The 17931-nt window shown below is 42.5% G+C and overlaps 1 protein-coding gene across 5 annotated transcripts; it reads left to right on the top strand.

The window, feature by feature from the left end:
- The first annotated feature begins 7319 nt into the window (after positions 1-7319).
- NRSN1 (neurensin 1) lies at positions 7320-14515 on the top strand. 5 transcript variants are annotated; one of them, XM_066992061.1, is made up of 3 exons: positions 7320-7472; positions 11817-12014; positions 12961-14515. In XM_066992061.1, exons 2-3 carry the CDS (start codon positions 11826-11828, stop codon positions 13357-13359), a joined length of 588 nt encoding a protein of 195 aa, XP_066848162.1. In that variant the 5' UTR covers positions 7320-7472; positions 11817-11825; the 3' UTR covers positions 13360-14515. The 5 variants fall into 5 exon arrangements, with proteins under 5 accessions (XP_066848162.1, XP_013040307.1, XP_013040309.1 ...); XM_013184853.3 differs by lacking the exon at positions 7320-7472 and adding an exon at positions 8028-8044; XM_013184855.3 differs by lacking the exon at positions 7320-7472 and adding an exon at positions 9275-9375.
- The last annotated feature ends 3416 nt before the right edge of the window (positions 14516-17931 follow it).

Below are 17931 nucleotides of genomic sequence, written 5' to 3'. Positions count from 1 at the left end.
GGTAACAGGGTAATGGCTTTAAACTAAAAGAGGGTAGATTTAAATTAGATATAAGGAAGAAAATCTTTACTGTGAGGGTGGTGAGACACTGGAGCAGGTTGCGCAGAGGAGCTGTGGATGCCCCATCCCTGGAAGTATTTAAGGCCAGGTTGGATGGGGCTTTGAGCAACCTGGTCTAATGGGAGGTGTCCCTGTCCATGGCAGGGGGGTTGGAACTAGATTATCCTTCAGGGTGTCTTTCAACCCAAACCATTCTGTGAATAGCAAGCAAGTGAACAGCAGGGAGGAGAATGTGAAACAGATTTTGTTAGGGAACACATATGCTGCTTTCTCATGAAGTCTTCACACAACAGTTTTCCTACTGCATTTAAATATACAAGTAATAAGGGCCACCCAGATGATGGACCAGAGCACCTCTCATTTGAGGAAAGGCTAAGAGAGTTGGGGCTGTTCAGCCTAAAGAGGCGAATCAGGGGGTCCTCATCAATGTACAAAAACATGAAGGGCAGGTGCAAAGATGAGAGCCTTGCTGTTTTCAGTGGTGCTTAGTGCCAGGACAAGAAGCAATGGACACAAACTGGAACACAGAATGTTCCATCTGAACATCAGTAAACACATCTTTGCTGTGAGGATAACTGAGCACTGGCACAGGTTGTCCAGTATGGCTGTGGAGTCTTCCTCCTTGGAGATCTTTAAAAGCCATCTGGACATGGTCCTGGGCAACCTGCTTTACGTGTCCCTGCTTGAGCAGAGGAGTTGGACAAGATAACCTCCAAAGGTCCCTTCCAACCACAACCATTCTGTGAATCTGTGATTGTTATGCTAAGTGAAAAGACTATTAGCTAAGTGCAGGTAAATCATCTCTGGGGAGCAACAAAAAACTTTGTGTGTGTGTGGCAATGCAAAAAGCAACTTTAGAAAAGGGTCTACACTCAATTACCTCTACCAAGTGCAGAACACCACAATCCCTGTAAAATATGGTTTTACAATCAAAAGTCTTTTAAAACTCTATAGGCACAAGAAGAAGATTTACATCAACCTATTTGTCTTTGGGACATCTTTGCAAAGGCAGCAGTGTTTTAAGTGTCCTATGGGCAACTGGGAGGTAATGTCAAAAGGACAATATTCACACAGTACCCTTGCTATTTTATAAATCAAAGAACACATATTATTCCTTCCACTTTCATGTTACAAGAGTGGAACTGGGCTGCTTGTGATTGTTGCCTGTTTGCTTTTGAGCATCATTGGTTAATTAAGGTAGAAAATGCCACAACAGAATGTCAGTTATTTTTTAACCCAGAAATAACAGCTTGCATTCTGCTCTCTTGATGGTGCCTGCCTGTACACCCACTGGTCCCATGCTCTCCAAAATTCACCAAAGTCAAAGGCAGAACACAATTCTTACTGAGCTGACTAAAAAGAAAATAACATTTCTCTCATGTCTTTGTTCAAACACCTTGGACACATTTGACATGTTTATTTTGTCATAACGTCTATAAATCATGCAAATAATCAGTGTGTGCTCTCCTCAGCTGATGGTTTGGGGCTTTTTCTTATAAATAGAGGTCAAAAGTTCCAGAGAGTCTTGTAAGAGCATAGGCACTGTCTTTGGGCTGCAATTTGATGTGTTCTCTTTAAAGTAATTATATAGCTGGTTACAAGAGCTGAGACTGTTAATCTGTTCCTCCTCACTTCTTTCAGAGAAACAACTGTTTGGAGGGAGACTTTCATTGTTAAAATCTAGCAGTGTTTTCTGAAGATATATAGACTAATAGACAATGACAGACTAACAATTGGCACTTAATACAGTGACTACTTGATGTAGTGGTATTACAGCTATGGTGATTACACTGGTTTAGACAATAAACAATTATTTGAATGATAAGGTACCTTTGCACAGAAGTTTGTGCATTATCTTTCACACAATGCAATTCCCATCTGATTAACAGTTACTCACAGTGACTGTCAGTATACAAGGACAATAACAATATTGCAATGCTATCCGTCCCATCTTAGGCCTTATAATAACAATATGCCTTTTAAAAGTCCACTAACATTGTTTAGACTGTGTAGTACCATCACTTTGCTGTGTTAACATTCAGATTATGCATAAAGTTATATGAGAGACCAACCACAGAGTAATTACATTATCAATTTACAATGACTGCATTATAAATGTCATGCACTTTATCAAAAGCTGATAGGAAACAGCATAATGACTTCTGGAATAGCAATCAGACAGATAAAATACTAAGACTCCAAGACATTTTGACAGTGGTTAGTAATGTTACCCTCATGACTCTCAACACTTATAGTAGAGGTCAAGTTTTCAGACACTGCCATTTCTATGTGGGCACCAAAACACAAAAGAATGCAGAGTATGACATGCTGAGCATCATTAGAAACCTGACATATGCAAACAGAAAAGACAGACATAAAAGTGTAACTGAAAGAAGCTTTGGTTCACACGTTTTACCTCTTATGCACAGGAGGTAGGAACACAGCAGAGACAGAAACTCATCTGATGTGGCCTAACTCGTTCAACCACAGTAAATCCCACACGTGGCAGCCACGCTTCAGCACACCTGAAAACTCAACCATCTAAGTAGCTGTCTCACTAGGAGCTGAGCACTCTCCTAAGTCTGCTCTTGATGGGGATGTTCAGTATTTGAATGCATCTTACACATCTCCTTTCAAGAAAACTGAGCAGGCAGAATTTCTTAAACTGATTCTACATAGCTTTCCCCACACCTGCCCTTCTCTTTGAATTACTCTTCCCTTGAGAAACCAAATTTTATATATTAACCCAAGTCACTGATCTTCATAGGCAGCATATTTTAAAACAACACAGCTGTCTAGTGGTAGTACTAGCTGCTGCAAATAAACTGCTCACTGCTGCATACTTTTGCTGTCAAACACTTGACACTTCTGGAAAATGGCACTTTTGACATTCATTTGGATCTAAATTCAGAGGCTATTTGCCTCTAAACCCCCTCAACACACTGCATCTGCAAAGATTATTTGGAAACAACTAGGTCAAAGAGCAAGTAGATTTCATGTTGAACTGCAGAAACACAAACATCATGAATGGAAGAAGTTTTTGAGTAAAGATGGTCATTGAGATACTTCTAAGTCCTGGCTCTTATCCCTCTTTGCCCTCACAGGCAAATGTTCACCCCATCATACAAACTCTCTGTTATTTTCTAGTCTTTAATCACTTGTCTACTCATGTTTTGGATTAGTCAGCTCCAAACTATTGCCTGGTATCAGGATATTCAAAATCACCAGGAACAACAAGAATGAAAGAGAACTAACAATTTCTATCCCATATATTTTCAGGGTAAAACAGAAAAAAAGCACCTAGATAAATGGTGTGGATTCTCAGGAAAGCCCCTTCTGTTACCAGCTCAGGGAACAGGGACAAACTCATATAAAAAGATGATGGCAGAATATTTTTGCTAGATAGAGCATTTTCAAGAAAGCTCTGGGAAATACAGCAATATTTGAAAAGCAAGAAGCTAAGCACAGATTTTTATGCAATATCAATAGCCAAATCACCTCAGATAAAAGGGGAATGGAGCAGCTGGCAGTAATCTGTCTAGAATATGAAAAAACAAACAAAAAAAAACATGCTTCAATTTGTAAATTACCCTCCACATCAGAAGTTTTAAAAGTACTATTTAAAAGGAACAACCAAAAGATGTCACCTGGTGGAGTGGAACATAGTGCAGGCCTACGGAAACCCTCTGAAGAGCCCTTCATACATCCAGATATCAACACAGACCATCAAAATGGTAGTTTCATACTACTACTGAAAAGCGCATGACAGCTGCTCTGGGTCCTTGATTCAAGTCAGTATGCAGGGTGAATGGCAATGGCTACCCCCCACAGAACTAGCCTGTCTCACCAGACATTGGTCCAAAAGTAGTTGGAAGAGGACACCAATCCCTTTTCAGGCAGGACAAAGGCAGGCAAGAACCCAACACGTTCACAGAGGCATTCATGTCTCCCAAGGTAGCTCTGCATGTTCAGTTTGTACTTGTGCAAATTTGTCCTCCAGGTTTGTCCTCTGCTATCGGAAAATAGTGTGGATGTAGGACATCATAAGAGCAGTATCTGCTCTTAATGTCACACGGGAGAGACAACAGAAAGGAATGCAAAATTGGCACCCTTCTCCTCACAGCCTCTTCTCATTATTTTGAACTGCCAGAGAGGCCACAGAAAGAACAGGAGATAAGCATTACAGACCTGAACTGACCTCTACCTTTTTTGCCACATTCTTCCCCAGTATTTCTGCCCACTTAGAGGTACCATCTAAACAGCAGCAACAGCCCCTTGCAGAGACGCAAAGCCAGAAGGGCAGAACGACAGCTATTAGCTCTTGCTCCACATGGCCCCCACCAGCCACTTCTGCAGTGGAAGGAGCTCTCCCACCTCTCTGCTGCTGTTCCTTTACAGTGAAGAAGGGCGGGATCACCTTTAGATACCTGAGCTGCTCTTTGTGGCTCTGCATGGACAAGTCTCATAAAGCTACCGTGATCTATTACTGAAGGCCATCTGAGAGGGAGAGAGGTGTCAAGGAATTCCTTGCACACAGAGTCATGCTGCAGCCAAACATGGAAACCAATTGAGGGTGGATATGGCCAGGACTTGAAGCTCTGGATTCCCCATAAACACTTGGAGGTATCCTTCCTTAAACAGCTCTGTGGAATGAGGATTTGGCCTCTATTCTGGACCTCTTTTTTTTTTTTTTAATTAACATCACATCATTTTGCACAAACAGAGACAAATAAAAGAAACAAACAAACAAAACAAAAGTTTATTTTAAACTTCCCAGGTTAACTGAAGTTTTTCCAGAAAGTGGAAGCATTACAGGGCCTTGTTCTCCAGGTGAAAGTGAGCCAGACACTGGGAAAAGAAAGGCAAATGTGCCAATAATGTCACTATTGCAGAATTATTCAGGCCAAGGTTTTCTGCAGCACATGAAACTGAAGAACAGTCTCTGGAAGCTTGCCAAGGCTGCTAAGCAAATATGGACAGACATCTGCTACTCAGTGAACATGACCGTCATACCAATTGCAGTATTTTGCTACAAGAGAAACGCATGTTTCCCAGAAGCTGTAATTCCTCCTATTCAGCACAGACTCCCAGAAGTTAACTAAGCTGTGTTCAGCAAGCTGGCTGTCATGATCACTTCATCCCTCAGCATGGGAGAAGCCTATAAATTATATGGCAACCAACACCTACAGAAGTTCTCGACAATACAGGACTTTTTCCTCTGAATGTTCGCTATTGTCCATCACATACCTTTAGCACAACCAGTGGAAGCTACAGAAAGCTTCCTTCTCCAAAAGGGAAAGAAATCAAGTTAACAAGTTCTACAGTTTGACAGAGACATTAAGCTTGCTCTCCACGTCACTCCCAGCTAAAATCTTCAGTATAAACATAGTCTAAGTTTTGCGAAAGCTGAAAACTGAGGAAAAACTTAGATTTGGAAATTCTCTCCTATAACAACAGCTCATATCATGAGTCATAGGTATGACTTACATGTGCTAGTATTCTAAAAAAAAATAAAAATCTTTACATTGATGTTACTAATTTATTGGCTAAATGGGACGTTTATACTGCTCTGTTCAACATCTCTCATAACCACATTTACTTATACTTCAAGCTCAGTTCCAATCTCAGATTGAGTTAATACCCTTCCTAATGAACATCTGTAGCTTCCTCCAAAACCTTCTGCAGACATACCTTCTCCCCTTTCCCTCCTTCATTTATTAGTTTGAGGTGGTGTCCAGCTATAACACAGCCATCTTCCAGCTCAGGTGTGTGTGCGCTTTGTCCTTGAGAACAGAGATGAGCGCAGTGAACCTAGCAACTTCAACAGCTGCCACTACCTGTTTACCGCTGGTGCTAAGCGCAGGCAGGAACGGAGGGAACTCAAAGTCCATCAATAGCAAACAATATTGTGCTTTATTGACACAACGCAGCCACGGTTGTATGTCTAAAACCCACCTTCCCCTCCCAGCCAGCCATGGCTGCATCCAGATGTGCACTAAAAGCAACTTCTGAGATTAACAATGGTGAATCTTAAAGTTTGTTAGTTTGGAGTTAACGGGTCATTTTTAGCTTTACTGCAAATGTCCCTATTGCTACAATGCTAATTTGTCATAGTTTGCTGAGCACATTCCTTCTGTGTAAGCAAACAAAACTGTACCAGTTAACACATGTATTTCATCTTGTAATTATCTCCCTTGTCACTATGTAAATAATCAAAAGCTATGTTTGTGAGTAGAGGACAGCTCACATAGATTAACTACATTTTTTAATAGAATACATCTACTTGATTTAGCTTGAAGCAGCATTCAATCCTAACAGTGATACTACCTGTAAAAATAGGTGTTAGCTGTCCTTACAGGACAAACAAACAGAAAATCTGTTCTGATATTCTGTCCTGTTACTCGTTCATTTATGGCTTCGCTGGATTTTCTGGATTTTTTTTCACAAATAATTGTCAGTTTAATGCCTTGTTAATTGCCTTGGGCTAGGGTATGCTAATACTACTCACTGATTACTGTACTGCTCTGGAAGGAGCTGTGCTCAGGTTAGGAGAACCATGCTCGTCATTGCTCATTAAACGAAAAGGGCACTCAGCTTTGCAAGAGGATGGAGCCCACCTAAATGAGCATTTTTTCTTCTGAATGTACTCCCTCACTTGCACTTTTCATAGCTATTCTTAAGATTCCTAGTTTGGAACTGTCCAACATTGCTTTTTGTTTGTTTTTGTCATCAAGAGCAGTTTGTTTGTTTTAAAGGAGCTTGGACATTATTATTAATTAAACTACCATTAGTTTTATTTTCCTCAGATACTATAGTAATTCAATCAATTAAAAAAAAAAAACAACACTTATTTTTCCTTCCATTTTTACTATCTCATTTTGCTTTGATGCACTTCCGTATTTCCTGCATGCAGTGCCACTCTATTTTTTTGTATGTATTTCAGTGTGGGATATTAAAATGACTCCTTAGCGTTCCTTCCACGTATTTATTTTCCAGGGGAATCGCACGTTGCCTCTTTGCGGGATACACCTTAGTGTCTTGTCATGCCTTCTAACTCTTCCCTCACTCCGTTCCTTACTCCCCCAAACTCCCTGCCTTGCAGCCCCTCCTGCTGACCCCACAACCTCTCGTTATCGCGGCAGACCCAAGACATCAACGCCTTGCCCACCGCCACCCGGCTGAGGCCGGGCAGGGCCTCAGGGCCCTCCGTGCTCACTGGGTGGCCGCCTTCGGCCCCTTGTCCCTGCGGGCCCAGCCCAGCCCGGCCCGGCCCGGCCGTGGGCGGCGTTGCAGCGCCGAGGCAGGGCGCGGCGGGCGCTGCGCGCTGGGGCCGTGCGGGGCGGCGCCGAGCGGGATGGGGACGGGGCCGGGCCGGGCGAGCCGCAGCTAGCGCCGCCGCGGCGGGAGGACAGGTAAACCCAGCGGAAACGTGGGGCTCGGCCGGGCGGGGGGCGCGGAGCGGGGCCGGCCGTGGGGGGCACCGAGAGCCCCGCAGAGCCTTTCCTCCGAGCCCGCGGCCGGCCGGGGTCCCTCAGCGAGCGGCCCCGCGGGCAGCGGCGGGGCCGGGGCTGTCGGGGGGGCCCTGCCTGGTGCCACCGGGTTCGCGTTGCGGTGCTCGCCCCCCGGAGGGCTCTGCCTCCCCGTCAGCGCGGTGAAATGGGGCAGGGAGGGGCATCCGGGGGGCCGTGGGGTGCGACTGCGGAGGGGACAGGAGAGGAGAGAGGGGTTTTCTGTCAGGACCCCCCCCAGAGCCGGGGGTCTGCGTTGGCTGTGCGGGATGCACAAGTGGCACCCCCGAATTTGCTCTGCCCTCCTCATCCCTTACGGCTTTTAAAACGTGACCGACCCTTCAGTGGGAAGTAATCCGAAGGAGCTGGATAAACGTATCGGGTAATTTTTCATGGATCATGCTCATCTTTTTTACCTGCCTGCTCGCCAGTCCGGTTACATCTCTGTGGATCAGTGGGGGATAGTAAAGCTCAAGGTAAACAGGACAGCTTTTGCCATGGAAACAAAAGTTGCTAGGGGATGGGTTGCTGCTACGCAGTGGCGTGCGCTGAAGCCGCGGTCATCTATCCCGCATGTTCCTAGACATCTTGGGTTTAGACGCTGAAAATCTTGTAAAGATAAATGACTTCCTGCAGCCTGGGTGCGTGTTCTGGGCTCGTGCTTAATGCAGATTTGAGTAACAGTCAGTCTTTCTTTCCAGCAAGTTTCCCAACATCTCAGCGTTTAGTTTCTCATCCATGAAGGTGAGACATGCAAATAGACATCAACACTCAAGAGGACATATCTACTGCAGCACTTATTCACCCACTGTAAATCGATGCGGGCACTAACATTTATGTAAAGCTGCTTTTTCCCACCATGCTCTGACTGTTTCAGCTCCTCTGCCTCATCAGTACATAGCAAGAACATAATGTTTACACTGCAGCTGAGAAAAGAGACCATCTTAGGCCAAATTACCAGACTGCTTCAGTGAGTCATATAGGGCTGGGAAGCCTTCTCTTTCCTCCTCTCTAAGGGATGAGATTTTTCCAAAAGGTAGGAGATTATGTTCAGACTCTTCCATTTATGATAAGAAAAGGTGCAGTAGCACTCATATTATGCAGCGCTTGAAAAGGACTGGTGATGCTGACTAGATCTAGGCAAGTTTTTTCTTTCCATTTTAAAAGGTCATAGTACTTGATGTTGTCACAGCTCTTTCAGACAAAATATCATTTTCTTTTGTCTAGTATTCAACCTCCCAAGCTCTTATTTATCATTTTGCTCGTATGCCTGACCAAAACCACCTATTAGCATTTTAGATTGTTACAGAAAAAGAATCTGTGTAAGATAAGTGATTACGGGTTATGGGGTTCTTGCAGGTAATTCATCATTAGAAACACCAATCCCCCCGATATCTTTCTCAACAGGTAAACATACAGACAGTGCAGTGAATTCAAGAAAAATATATTTGTACAGGTTTCTGTCACATTGCATTGAATCAGCAACTTTAGTTTACTACAGTTACATTAATTTAAGAAAATCCAAATTCATGAATGTGTGTTGCACCTTCTTTCCAGAATTCTGGAAGGAAAAAAAGTCATCTAAAAGTGTTCCCTGGTGGCAGCTGGGTCTGGTACTTCCCTGCCTTGACCTTGTCAAGTCAATTACATCCAGGAAAAGTGCCACCTATTCAGCTCGTTGTGTGACACTAAATATGCTCACCTGAGTACATTAAATTGGCAAACAGCTGCATGTAATTTAAGGAGGTAGCTTTGATATGAGAATAAAGATCAGAGTAAGGACCTGAGAGTATGATTCTCTGCAAAGGTTTGGTTGACCTCTTTATTTTCTTCTCTTTGTGATGTGGGAGGTGCAGTGCTTGCTTACCAATAACCAAAGGCAGGTTCAGGTATATGGGCGTAACCTCTTCCTAAGTGATATTGAGGTATAGGCTGCATGAGTCTGTGTGTGACAGTTGAGGCGGTTATGGTAAAATACACTGTGGCTTTGTTGTGATGTGCAGTCCTACACTGAGATTAGGTACAGTGCTTTCTGGTTCTAGGTTCAGCACCAGTTTAGGATGATTTTTGGCAAATGGCATACGTAATTCCCCCCGTTCTTTGAATGGGCACAGATAATGGGTACGTGACAACTAAGATGACTTTTTACTGTCTGGGAAGTATATAGGAGTTAACTAGGAGTTCAGAACACTTTTTCTAAGTTAAGCCACTTCTCATTTTTACTGAATATCGTTTGCTACTTTTCCTTTCAATGGTGAAGTTTTCTATGATTTCTCATGGAAACACTCAAAACATACTTTGCTGTCTCTTGTCAACTTGTAGAACTCTGCATATAGATGATCTTGCCATGCTCTCCTTTTACCCTGAGTTATTCTCTCTTTTTTGTTTTTTGTTTTTTTATCTGTAGTGGGTAGACAGAGCTCTCTTCAGTGCTTGTCCTGTGGAAAATGGCAGCTAGCCAGCTATTGAAGAAATAGTGGCAGTGAAACAAGAGGACTATTTCATTTCTTTTTGGTCAAGGAATAAACAGGAGAAACTCCCAAGGGAAACAAAAAGACCACCTTTGTAAAAGAACAAGCAGGCTTGAAAAGCAGAATAATTTCCAGGGTTTCCCCATAAGGGTTCAGATTATATGCACATGATAATGTCCTGCATATCTATGTTGCTATTTTGTTGTTGTTCTATCAAAAAGAGCTATGGATCAGCAATTTTGAGCATTGAAATAAGTTAGTTTTTTCAAGCTCTTTTATCAATGTCATCTTTGCCATAACTTCTCTGAGAGTCTTGAAACTTTGCCTTGAATCGCAGTAGAGAAACTTGCAATCATAAGATGTTGAGATCATGAAATCCCAAACTAAATACATATTAAATATACAAAGTAAATAAAAGCCAAGATGGTTAACAATAAAGAGGAAACAGTGAAGCCCTTTCTCACAGGGCCAAGAATGCAACCAAATTCCAAAAACTTAGAAGGTCATCATCATATCAGTGCTGATTTCAGAACCAGCCAAGAGCTTCAGCTGGTTGCCATTACCTGTTGGCACATTTTGGCTTCTGCTGAAATTAAATGCAGCAGTGTCTGTTTTTTCCCTTGCATAAACAGGTATTTCGTACCCAGCAAGATCAGACATTATTGAAGGGCAAAGGGACTGCAAGGCTGTAAAACAGAGGTCCTAGCTGCAATGAGCACATCAAACCTTCCTTCCTTCCCTCCCTCCCTCCAAGTAAAATTGCAGTGGCTGTGGTGGTCAAGTGAACCCACTGAAGCTGTTTGAAGTTGATAAATTGAGTTGTGACATTCAGATTTGGGTATGAATTAATATTTCCCTTTGGACTAAGACTTTTTGAACTCTTTAAAGAGAAGCCATTCAGCTTAAATAATACTGACCTATTGCTCAAGTTTTTGAGGGGCTGGTATTACTTTAATGAATTCACTAGCATCATACCTGTGCAAGTTCAGACCTGCATAGTTAAATACTAATTTTCTAAGTTAGGATAACTTCAGTGAAGTGGAAAAAACAGGGAATTTTGTTAGCAGTTTCCATAGCAGGCAAAATTCTTATTTCATTAAAGTCAGGAGGAGCTTGGGTATTGAATTCTCCAAGGGAGCAGTGATTTGCCACAAATTCAGTATTTGCATTTCATTCTTAGGTGAGCGCATTGGTGCTGTTGTGCCATTCCGTCTTTTTCATTTTCAACTATCTGTATTTAAGTGCAGGATATGTAGAGGTTCGATCTGGTTGGTACTTACTTTGCCTGCGTTTCTTACGGCTATGAATGTTACGTCAGCACATAGTCTTAAAGTTCAAAAGCTCAGGTGAAAACATTAAAAAAAAAAAATAATAACAAAAAAAAACACTCATTTGAAATTTTGTAAGGTTGCAAACTCTAGTGAACTGATAGAACTAGAGTCTGCCTCAGAGGCAGTTTGAGCCCTTAAGGGATGATGGCTTTTGTTACCTGACCTCTGCTCTTTTTCCATCTCTACAGAAACCCAGTAGCGCGCTAGTGTGAAGGTTGGGGACCAGGCACCCTACATACGGGAGAGAGCGTTCATGCAGCGTCTTTAGGCTGTGCTGCACCAAAATGCTCAGTGCCCTGGGTTTGCTTCAGCTGAGTCATTGCACACATTACCAGGCTCATTATGAAGGCTGTTTTTCTTCATGTCACCTGGAGCGTGTGTAGCTAGCTTTCATCTCCTGCCACGTCAATAATTAGATCTGCTTTGCATGAAACCTCTTGTTGCAGGTAGGAAAGATGAGCTCCTATGCTGACATCTGTGGGACCAAGCACACGCAGGGCAGCACCGAGGGAGGTTACCAACGCTATGGAGTTCGGTCCTACCTGCATCAGTTTTATGAGGACTGCACAGCTTCAATATGGGAGTATGAGGATGATTTTCAGATCCAGAGATCGCCTAGCAGGTGGAGCTCTACGTTCTGGAAGGTACTACCCATTGCTGGGTACTGGAGAGAGAAACTCCTATGTCGAGATATTCACATGTAACTAATGATCTTAGGGATTCAGTTGCTCAGGTTTCACTGAGATGACTGAATAACCATCTGTCTTAACACAAAAGTGTGTGGGTTTTGTTTGTTAGTTTTTATTTCTTTTTAAACCAAGATACATCAGCTTCCAGGGGAGTTCTGGGGTTTTTGGATCCTCTAGCTTCTCTGTCACAGGGAGCCACATCACTGAAACCTCAAAGTCTTGTTATGGGCAGGGTTTTCCAAATTCAAGAGCTTAATAGTCCTGTAAGATAATTACAAATGGCAATGGTAGGTTAACAGTGGAACCATGCAACCTGGGGATTAAGAACAACAGTAAGACCTCCATTCATATGAGGGAACTTCATCCTCTGGTATTCTCAGATTCTCTGGAAGGGGGCTGTGGAGGTCATCTAATCCAAACCTTCTGCTCTGATGGTAGCCCATCCTGTGTGAATCAAATTTTGCACTAATGGAAATTGTGCTAGGAGTATTCTGTGAACTCTTCATGGCAAGTGGTGGATATGACACAGACTATCATCGGGGCCTGAACAGTTGGTGCTAAGCACCACCTAAAGCTAAAGAAATAATCAGTCACACAGTACTGGGGTTAAACTGTGATCCTTTCTGTGACAGGCCATTTGGGTGTGAGGTGCTATGTAGAAGTATAGATGTGTATTCTGGTGTTTCCAGAAATGTCAATATTGAATTATATGAGTTGTAAAAAGATAGTTCCTCTGTATATTCTAGTTCCAGTAGAGCCACACAAAAGGAAAACATCAGCCTTCGCTTACAACAAAAAAAAGTATCTGCAAGGCACTGTAAAAGATAAATGTTCTCTAGAACCTCTTACTGACAGAAAACTAGAAGGCCATATTCATTGCTTAATTTTCTTTGTTTTCCAGGTCGGACTCATCTCTGGGACGGCTTTTATGCTGATAGGTTTAACGGTTCTTGTAGTGGGTTTTCTTGTGCCACCAAAAATTGAAGCTCTTGGGAAAGATGATTTTGTTGTGGTGGATACTCGTGCCATTCAGTTTAATGGGTCCCTTGATATATGCAAGCTGGCAGGAGCGATCTTGTTTTGCATTGGAGGGACCGCCATGTCAGCATGTCTGTTGATGTCTGCTTTTGCTAAAAGTTACTCCAAAGAAGAAAAATACCTCCAGCAAAGATTTAAAGAAAGAATAGCAGATGTAAAAGCCCATGCAACCCCAGTCACAAAAGCGCCAGCACCCGGAGAATCAAAGATACCTGTCACTTTGTCCAAAGTTCAAAATGTCCAACCTTTACCTGAAACCTGACCCTTTGGTTTTGTTTCTCACTTGTAGATCACTTTACTGGAAAATATCAGCTGTTGTTGGCATACGTGCTAGTCAATTACAACATCAAGTGCTCTGCTATACAAATTCACAGCTGATTGGGAAGCTGTTCCAGTGCAAATTTAGGACTGGGAGAAGTGAAATTATGTGATTAGACCTGTGACCAATATATGCAGTGTATTCAAACATTTTAATCTGTGTTGAACCAGTAAGTCCTTGCAACGATGATTAGGTGTCTAGCTTACCAGATTGCATCCCTAGAAAATACAAGGTGCATTTATGACAGCTGTACCAGGAATACCTTACATTGCACTGTTTAAAGTTTAGATGAGTTGGTGTTTTGTTTTTTCTTGTCTTTAAAATACTCTTTACTCTGCCTGGTTCTGCTGTCCAGGGAGCCAAGGTTCTGCCCTTGTAATGTGCACTTGTCCTCCTATCACATGCTACAGTCCTCATCGAAGTAATAATGCACAAGTAAAACATACATGACATTGGAGTGCCCTTAGTTTGATCCTGGCACACTTCACTTCCCAGTAAGGTTACTTTCTGGGAAAGGCAAATTATACTTGTTCCAGAGTTACAACTAGCCTGTGCAGAACTGCCACTTTTCTCTTAATCATTGTCATAGTAATAAAAAACAAAAAAGATAAGGAATTCATATGAAAGGAGGAACATCATACTTGTCTATCTTTGGTTTGAAATTGCTTCTACTGTTATGTTGTATTATGTTTGAAACACATACAGGTTGTTTTAGTTTTGGCTGGGTATGGATTACTAGGTGCAGTTTGACATGCCCAGGCCCCGTTTTCTGTCAGTACGTTAATGCCATGTTAGATGACTTTAACATACTTATCTAAAGACATTTTGAAATGCTGTTTATATTTTTATAGATGATAGAAAAGTTATGCTTACCAGATACATTTGTGTAAATGCTTTCCTGAAGACTTACACTTTCATTGAAGACCCTTGATTATTTTCTCACCTGGGGCAGTTATTTCACTGTCTTAATCTATGGATTTAAATTAAACTGTTTAAAGGAGGATGTGACATTTGTATTCTCTGACAATATGTGCCACCTTATAGTTCTGTCTATTTTTTGAATGGATTGAATAAAATTCTAGGCGTGAGCCAATCATGACATTTGTGAAAAATCTCTTTCTAGTCGGACAAGTTTCTCTATAAATCTAATATTTCACTTGGAAAGGAGAAATTGGCAGTCAAAACTCAAATGCAGTCTGCATTTCAGCTTTCCTACATGAGGAAGTCACTTTGGTGCTGAATCAAAAAGTTCCAACGTGGTAATGCCAGGTATGTTGTAACAGCTATGCTCCTGTCCTTGATGATAAAACATGTCATGTTCCATTACTCAGTTCAGACTTTCATGGCATACATAAACCTGAATACATGTGTAGGGAAGGTTCAGCTGAATCTGTAGTAATTACCATGGCTAACAATAGCATCAGAAGTAAAATTTTCCTCTGAAAGAAATGAAAACTGCCTATCTAAGCAATGCAAATGCAGTCTCCAAATGTTAGCACTAAAAAGATGCACAACTAAGAGCTTGTCACAAGCACATAATTACATAGAATGAAATGAAGTAGGTTTTGGTGCCGCTGACAGTTTATTGGCACCCATATATTACAAGTGCAAAAGCACATTGGGCCCAGTGCTTAAATATAAGATTGTAATCTCAGGGTAGAAGCAGATGAAGATAGTGCCAAAGAGGAGGAAAGTGATAAGATGATGAGCTGTGTATTATTTAAAAGGAAAGCCAGCAAGAATTTCATTATCAGGGATGAGCAGTAGTGATTACTTACGAGTGGTACATGGAAAAGAGCCATTGCCACTGCTGTTTGTTAGTTACTCCAGGTGGAGAGTCCTTATCAGTTTCTTTTCAAGCTGAGAAGAATTTTGTTTACTACTACTTGCTTTCACTGCTGTTGGGTTATCAGTATGTGGGCAGCAGAGAGTCAAGCTGTCCTGACCTTTTCAATGCAGTTTTTAATTAAAAATTGTGCATGGAGGAGATGTGACATTTTAAGTTTTACAGTGAAGTTCACTGAAGGAGATTAGAATGATAGCTCCTGTAGCTATTACTGAGTGCATCTCTCCATGTACATTTCGTTAACGCTGTACTGGAAGTTGGGCTGAAAATCCAGTTGAAAAAGAAAGCATGGGTTGGGCTTGTTTATCCAAAGTAGCGATATGGGAATACAGTTCTCCTTTAAACACACTCCACACATAAATACATACAAGTGTTGTTAAATTTTTGTCCGTTGGAAGGATGACCTGACAGTGAATGGAGCTGAAACAGCCAACAGCCGTTTGGACCCACGGTGCATCGGTCCTGCAGAACTGAACATCTTTGACATTGTGAGAAAGGATGAGTCATGCGCGGCATTACTCAGGTGTTAAGAAAAAGAAAAACCCTCAAGGATCTTACTGAAGCTTGCTGGGATAGGAAATGTGTCAGGGATTTAGCAGCAGCAAAGCTGCTGACGCTGTAACAGCTAATGGTGCCACACACATTTCGTCTTGTTAAACCCTTGTTTCAGTTGATCAGAGATTTTCCAGCAAATTTTTTGATACCTCCGAAGGCTGAAATCCTTCACAACAGAGTTTCTGTTCCACACAGGGCTTTTATGGAAATACTGAGCATAAAATTATTTTGTTTATGTTAAGAAGTCATACACCAGAAAGTTTAAGGCACGTTAGAAAAGTTTTTGAGATTTGATTCCTTGTAATGTTTTAGCACCTTCGGCCTTTGGCACAGGAACTGAAGTGCCAGCAAAAGAGCAGTGGTGATGTGCTTTGTGCTATTCCCACAGAAAACGCTGGTGATACTTCCTCCAGGTGGGGAGCAATGAAGGGCAGCCCAGCTCTCTGGGAACTTTCCAGTGAGGCTGAGGACAGTCTGTCCTTGCTCATATCTTTTCCCTGCTATATATATTTTCCCTTTTCCCATGTCCACTGAATCACAGAGCATGCACTCCACTCCAGGACTGCCTTGGACTTCACCTCCTGACATTGGTTGACATCACTTTTCCAAAGGACATATTACTGGATTAACTAGTGCAAATAAATCACAGCTTGAATGGCAGAGACCTTTTTTTCCCCACCCACTGACCTCCTGCTAAACAGGTTTCTGTCAGTTTCTTCATGCTCACCCTATTTCTAACCCTTCTAGCCTTATTTGGCTTAAAATTATAATGAAAGCCCTTTTAGCCCAACACCATTTTCTTTGCAATTGTGGTGAAAGAAATCACATTTTGCAGCCTGACTGGTAATCAGTGACTTAATTTTGATTAATACATACTCTCCCAGTCGTTAGGTCTGCATCCTCTACCACACTGTGCAAAAGCTCCTCTTCACATCTGTTCTTTCCTCCCCGCTCCAGGCTGCCTTGACCCCTCTATTTTCCATTTGTTCCCAATGCACAGTGAATCACAAGCTAAGGCAGAGAAGCAGAAGTGTTCTCTCCTCCTGAGCTGCCTATAAGCACATTCAATTCTCCAGTTTCTGCTACAGCCTCTGCCTGCCATTTCCAAGTATGAGGTTTGCAATTACGCACAAGTGTAAGCAAACAGCTCTTCATGAGAGCAGCAGCAGCAGCAGCAGCAGCAGCCTGACCAGCAGCCAGAGGAGAGGGAGGAGAACAGCACACAGAGCCTGCACTTGGGGGGGGGGGGGGGGGGGGGGGGCTGCTCAGCCCCCCCAGGTATCTGAAAGCCCTTGGAGACAGCAAAAGACTGTAAGAGCCAAAGTTGGATGCACTTTGTCGGTAGCCTTCTATCAAAGGGCTAAAATAAAGGAATTAGCACTTGAGCTCACTCAGCACTGACTGGTGATCCTGCCATTACACAGCAGGCTGCTCTCTTAAGCTCACACACTGCCCAACAGGGACAGCAAGACAACACGATGCTCCTTGAATGGGCTCTGGAGGCACAAACTTGCCCCCTCCTCATCCCACCACTCCCACTGCTCTTAGCGGTGTTTTTAGTGGCATTTTTTGGGAGCATTAAACTGCTCCAGCTGCTTGGGGTTAATGTCCACACATCATTACAGAAATGGCATATGGGTTTTGCGAGGTCATCCCCACAGCATAGTTAGCCCCCAGGGAGCATCATCACATATGAGGAGACCCATGTAGCATCCTCCTATTTCCAGTATTTAGGGACTCTGTGTGCTCCTTATGGAGCCTTCTGATGCCTGGGCAAACAATCCACCCACACCCTCATTTTCCTCAGCTCTTATCTGGACACAAGGCAGACCACACAGCGTGTGTTTCCTGTATTAGTTCACTTGATGTACATTAAGCAGGGCAAAGCTCAGTTTTGCTCTAAGATAATTTACAGAGGGACTGTTATGAAAATAATCTCTGCATATTAACAATAAGTCAGGCAAACATTTCTCATGGCCATGCAAACAGAATAAACAGCAAGCAAGTAACTGGCTTTATTTTTTTTGTCTAATCATTTGCAGCTGGTCTTCGAAAGCCTACTTTTTCCATTATTTACCATTTATGGGTTTTTGCAAATAAAGATGGAAGATCAT

Source organism: Anser cygnoides, chromosome 2 (assembly GCF_040182565.1).
Source record: "Anser cygnoides isolate HZ-2024a breed goose chromosome 2, Taihu_goose_T2T_genome, whole genome shotgun sequence".
NCBI classification, from domain to species: Eukaryota; Metazoa; Chordata; class Aves; order Anseriformes; family Anatidae; genus Anser; species Anser cygnoides.
This window is presented reverse-complemented; position numbering and strand designations above follow the sequence as displayed.